The 6,000-nt window shown below is 27.6% G+C and overlaps 1 protein-coding gene across 1 annotated transcript; it reads left to right on the top strand.

Annotated features, from left to right (window-relative positions):
• Positions 1-1,352: 1,352 nt before the first annotated feature.
• LOC107930017 (putative protein TPRXL) lies at positions 1,353-2,115 on the top strand. The gene has a single exon (XM_016861569.2). It carries the CDS (start codon positions 1,514-1,516, stop codon positions 1,853-1,855), a length of 342 nt encoding a protein of 113 aa, XP_016717058.1. The 5' UTR covers positions 1,353-1,513; the 3' UTR covers positions 1,856-2,115.
• The last annotated feature ends 3,885 nt before the right edge of the window (positions 2,116-6,000 follow it).

The following is a 6,000-nucleotide window of genomic DNA, read 5'->3' as shown; positions in this document are numbered from 1 at the left end:
TGTGTTAAATTCGATTTTACAAGTCTCATAGAATAGAAATTCTAGTTAATTGAATAAATAAATGCTTAATTTCTTAAATAAACTTTTTAAGTAATGTAAAAGTTTAAAATTTAGGTAATAGTTATATACGTATTAATATTTTTAGTAATAGTTATATACTATAATATTATTTTATGTATTAGTAATATACTAATTTAATTTATCGGTTTAAGGTCAAATTAGGTAATTGATTTCGGTTTCGGTAAGAGTTTTTAAATTTATATAATTATTTTACATATATAATTATAGTATATTCATGTTTTAAGTAATATCATGAAATTATATTAGACATTAATCAATTCATTTATAAAATCAAGCTTTGTCAAATCTATTACGGATCTAAATTTTCTCGAACTCGGATCGTTACGAACTCAGATCGATATAGATGTACTTTTGGAGCCTACTTTGCCAACTTTAATCTTATTATATTTTTACCTAAAACAACTGTTTCCAAAGAAGAACCATAATAATAATTTTTTCATCTTGTGTCACGTCAAAAAAATTTCCCTGTTTTTTTTAAACAAATTTACAGTTACAGCTCCATATAAAGGCTAATGAGATTTTTACCGCATTTAAATTTTTATTTTTATCTTCTCTTTTTTATTGGAATCTCTGACTCAAACCTCTTTATTGTAATTTTCAAACCCTTTTTTAGTTAATAAATCTTAATTGATCATGTTAAAAAGAATCATTTACTTTTGTTTATAACTGTAAATTCATAGCTAAACTATTAGACATTTATAGTAAAATTAGTGGTTTCCAGTAAATTTATTCTCTATCATCAAAATGGTAACTTATCATTCGAATCAGTTCAGATAAAATCATTTCACATTCGATTTATCTAAGTTTGAGAATCAGGGTTTTTAATAACTCATATCAGTTCATTCTTCTCCTAAGTATATGGTATTAGTTGATCTTGTCGATTTTCGATTTTATTAGTTGATCTGATTCAGTTTCCATAACTATAAATATGATCATTTCGATTTACTTGTTTGAGTTATTCTAAGTTCGGATAAATTATTGACTGTTTTAAATCTTTGGGTTCTACTTGTAATGAATTTTCACAATATTTAAAAAAAACCCATTATTTATAAATTTTGTTTTATTTATATTAGAAATCCCAATTCTTATTTTATCCAAAAATCCATAAAAAATTATAATTTAAAATGTATTCGTTTGGTGGGTCTGTCGAGGTAAAAGAAGGCCAGGTGATACCTACTGCCACACCCATCTGCTACCATTTTTATTTTTTTTATTTTATTTTTACATTTTTCTATATTTTCTAACTTTTATATATTTTTTCCATTTGCTCTTTAAATTATTATAAATAGTGACCCCAAATCCCTTCTCTTTTAGCCTTTACCACTGAGAAAAAAATTTCACTCTTTTATCTTTCAAAAATACAGAACTTTGATCTTTAAAAAGAAAAGTTCATCTTTTTTAATTTCTGGGTTTTGGGTTTTTAGTCTCCGCCATGGATTCAACTTCAAGTGCAGCAGCACCAACGCCACCACCACCGCCGCCGAGCTTTTACTTCGACGACAAATGGAAGCTATCAAAGAAAGAAACTTCTTCATCATCATCATCATCAAAGGGTCGTTCTTTATCATCATCTTCAACTTCAAATTCGTCATCATTCATGATCAAAACCACCCCATCATCATCATCAACATCACCACCATCATCATCAAAAACAAAAAGATGTGCTTTCACTAGGAAATGTGCTAGGCTATTCAAAGAACAAAGGGCTCGGTTTTACATCATGAGGCGTTGTGTTATCATGCTTATTTGCTGGCGTGAATACACTGATTCTTAAGTATTTTTAATGGAGGATTTAATGGCATCCAACCAACCAAGCAAGAAGAAGAGGAGGATGCTATCAAGCTCTATATATATATACATGTATATAAAGATTTGGTTTTTTTAGGGTTTTAGAACTAATTAGAACTTAGACCATTAGGATTGTTTTTTCGAATTTTGTAAGAGGAATTCCATTCTCCATTTAAGTAGCTATGGGGTGGTTCTTAATGTAACTCTTACTTTTTTTTCTTAATCAAATGGCTAATATTAATATAATCATAGAAAAATCCAAGTTTTAATTTTTCTTTTTTTTAGTTTAGAGGTTCTTGTTAATTTCATCAAATGATTAATATTAATATAAATAGAGAAAATAAAATCCAGTTTAGTGTTTTTTTTTTTAATTTTCAGTTCATATTAATTGCTGATTTTTTTTTCTGGGTTTCTTTGAGTTCTTGAGATCTAAGAAAGTAAAGAGAGAGAACTGCTGCATGTTTCTGACACAGATTATTATTTAATTATTTTCCATTTTTTATTAATTTTTAAACAGTTTATTTTTAAAAATTATTTATTATTTTAAAATGTTAGTCACATTTGGGACATGGGAAAGAGAGATTTTAAGGCTCCTTGGATCCCTTGGTATAAATTTGCAATATAACTTCTTATTTTAGTTGAGGATTAATGAGTTTTGATGTTCTTTTAATGATTATTTAATTAATAGTTTTGTTTAAAATATATTATAAGATTTTTATACTTTTTATACTATTTTTATTTTTAAAAATTTAGTCCTTTTACTATTCAGATTTCATAATTTAGACCCAATTGTTAAAACGGTTAAATTTATTGGTATGACATCTTAAAATAAAAAATTTCTCGCATGAAATTTGAAAAGTAAAAGAGACTAAATTCCAAAACATAAAAGTAGGTAGTAGGATTAAGTTCCAAATTTATGAAAAGTATCAAGATTTATGACATATTTTAACTTACATGGTAATATATAGTCCTCTCGAGGAGAGAATATAAATTTGGGTGTTAGAGATGGTATTATTAAAAAAAATAATCATGAATTTTGAATATGGACAGTGACATAAATATATATTTAATTATATTATTTTTCACTAAATTTTATAAAGTGATGCAATTTTTTAATATAAAAAAGACAATTTAAATTAACTATTCCGTAGTTGTATTCTTCCACTGCCTGCAACAAAAGCTGATGGGTTTGGGAAGTAACTGAGGCACTATTTTCTATGTTATGTGAAAAATATCCAAATGACCATATTAACCTGCAAATTTGAGCCTTTTGACTAGTTATGGACCACTTTGACCTCTTACCCTAAATAAGGGCATGTTGGTCATTAACTTTCATAGGTAAAAAACTATAGTAATTCTTTTTGGGGATAAAAATCCCAAAAGCATACATAATGTTACTGATTTGAACTTTAAGGTTTGACTTGATATAATTATATGTGTTATCATATTTTTATTTTTATTCAAGAGAAATGATTGTATAAAACAAAAACGACACATCATATTTTATCTCTTATCAATTATTTAATGTCATTTCAACATCTTTTTTTTCATGTCATTGGCATATCATTTTAGTAATTTTTTAACTTGAACCTTGGGCCTTACACCTTGAACTTTAGACCCAGGCTCTAAGCCCCGGACCCTAAACTTTGAACCATGGACCTTGAACCCTAGACCTTAAACCCTGAAGGGTCCATGGTCCAAGGTCTGGGATCTGGAGTCCAAGGTCAAGGGTCTAGGGTCCATAGTTCATGGTTCAAGATTTAGGGTATTGAGTCCAAAGTCTAGAGTCTAGGATTCAAATTCTGGGGTCTTCGGTCTAAGGTTTAGGATTGAGAGTTTATGATTCAAGTTAAAAAATTATCAAAATAATGTGTCAATGACATAAAAAAAGATGCCAAAATAACATTAAATAATTAATAAGAGGTACAAGATAATGTGGCGTCTTTATTTCATTCCATCATTTTCCTTTTATTCAAATTTTATAAACAATTAATTTCATAAGTAATGTAGCATTGTTTTTTTATATTTAGTTGTTGTATACACAAATTGATGCATATATCATGTTTTTATGGTGAAATCCAGCAATAATGATTAGAAATAGAATCATCGAATTAGTAAAAAACTAGTTTTCTATAGCATAGATTATTGACTCATTGCTTATAAAGAAAGCATAATCAATAATACCAATAGGTGGTATATTATTGGAATTGGCCAAGTTTGCCAATACAAAGATGATAATGGATGGTGAGTGACTGGCAAGTAAAGATCCAACATGTGTCACGAACGACGAACATGGTAGTTAATGCTCTAACAAAGTGGTAAGAAGTTGTACAATGGGATTTCATTCTTTCTCTCATCCGTCTCTGGTGGTGCAAGATATTATGCTACGTGATCAGTGCCAGGCAATTTAATCCTTTGTTTCTTGGTTGAGCTTTTGAAATTCGACTTCCTTTATAACTAAAAAAAAAAAGAAAAAAAATTCATGTATTTTAGTTCAAATTTTCAAGTTGATCAGAAATAAGGGTTTTACTAAAAGCTTACAAGTCTTTTTTTTTTGGTATTTTTCACGTCCGTTCTATTATTTATGTTCAAAGTTTATAGTTGCCTTTCTCAATAATATTATCTCCAAAGTTTAAGCCTGCATTTTTTCTTGAAAATACAATATTGAAGTTAAAGCATCATAAACTTGTTTATCGGAGTAGGGTTCAAGTTCATGAATAAAATCTTTATGTTACAATATTTTTCTTTTAATTTGCAATGTGTTGATCAACTTGGTTTTATAATCCAATTTATTCCGAGTGATTTCATCTCTAAGAATTTATTTATTTTTAAATACGTATAATTTAATTAAAATTTTATGTAAAATTCATACAAAACTTTATTTTTATCTCTAAAGTTAAACTTTCTAATTTTTTTTATGATTTAACACATTTTTTTATTATATTTTCTTAAATTAATTCATTAATGATATTTCTAATCTCATTTTAGTCCATTTGCAATACTTTTTTTCCTGGATTTCAGTGTTAATCCATTACTTTTTAAAAAAAATGCAAAAAAAGAAGAAGAAGGAGTTTAGTAAATACCATATCCAATATACATTGTATTTTTTGCAAAATGATTGACAAAAATCGAATCAAAATAGTTGAATTAATGGTGCTTAAAATTGATAATTGATCAATTAAGTTCATAAAAGGATGAATTCAATGGATAAGAAAATAATAATAAATCAAATCGATTCAAAGTATATATAAAATTCATGGATGGATGATGGGTCTTTTTCAATGTTGTTATACAACCATGACATTTTATCTGTTTGTTTGTGCCCAAAAGAAATGCCAATTTTTTTTATAATATAATATAAAGTTTGTCATTATATCATAACTTTGTAAGCAAACACATTGTCTTTAATTTAATATAAAAAAAATTGTGCATCTACAATCTTATGATTTTTTTTAAAAATATTTTCTTGAATTTATTTTAAAGTGAATGAAGTTCAAGAATAGAGGGGAAATACTTCACATGAACCATCTAAAGTGCTAAGCTACTTGAGGTTATTAGGTAAGAACTTATGACTTGTAATCAATACACAATTGTGGGCTAAGACAAATAGGTACAATAGGCTGTCTTTATTTCTTTGTCTTTCTTGTTTCACGTTCATAGATCTTTTGATCTCCTCTCACTTTCACTTGGGTCCTCCTCATCGGGTTAAGGTCAAATAAGAAGCTTGCTTCTCTATTTTCTTTTTGCTTCTTCCACATTTTCTTCATGCCATGCATGCCCTTCCTAGGCTATCAAAGTAAACACCACTCTAGATCAACATCAATATTTGAAATAGACTTGGTCGATTCTGATTTGAATTTCAAAAGCTGCTCTGACTTGATTTTATTATAAAAAGTCAACAATCCAAGCTCGTTCAATTTAAACTTGAGTTAACTTGAACTCAGAACTAACATGAATCTAAACCCGATATAACTTAAACCTAAAATGAATAGAGCTTGAAATGCCTTGAATCTAAAGCAGCTAGAACCTAAAGTGATATGCCCGTAATGACTTCAAACTCGAATGATTTAAATCTACAATAATCTCAAACTTGAAATTAGGTCGATCAAAAATAATTTGTAAATTAAAAAC

This window comes from Gossypium hirsutum, chromosome D10, assembly GCF_007990345.1.
Source record: "Gossypium hirsutum isolate 1008001.06 chromosome D10, Gossypium_hirsutum_v2.1, whole genome shotgun sequence".
NCBI classification, from domain to species: Eukaryota; Viridiplantae; Streptophyta; class Magnoliopsida; order Malvales; family Malvaceae; genus Gossypium; species Gossypium hirsutum.
The sequence above is the reverse complement of the archived record's forward strand: the minus strand, read 5'-3'. Positions and strand labels throughout refer to the sequence as shown.

Coding starts and splice junctions, on each gene's coding strand:
- LOC107930017 (XM_016861569.2), top strand. CDS start 1,514: ATGGATTCAACTTCAAGTGCAGCAGCACCAACGCCACCACCACCGCCG.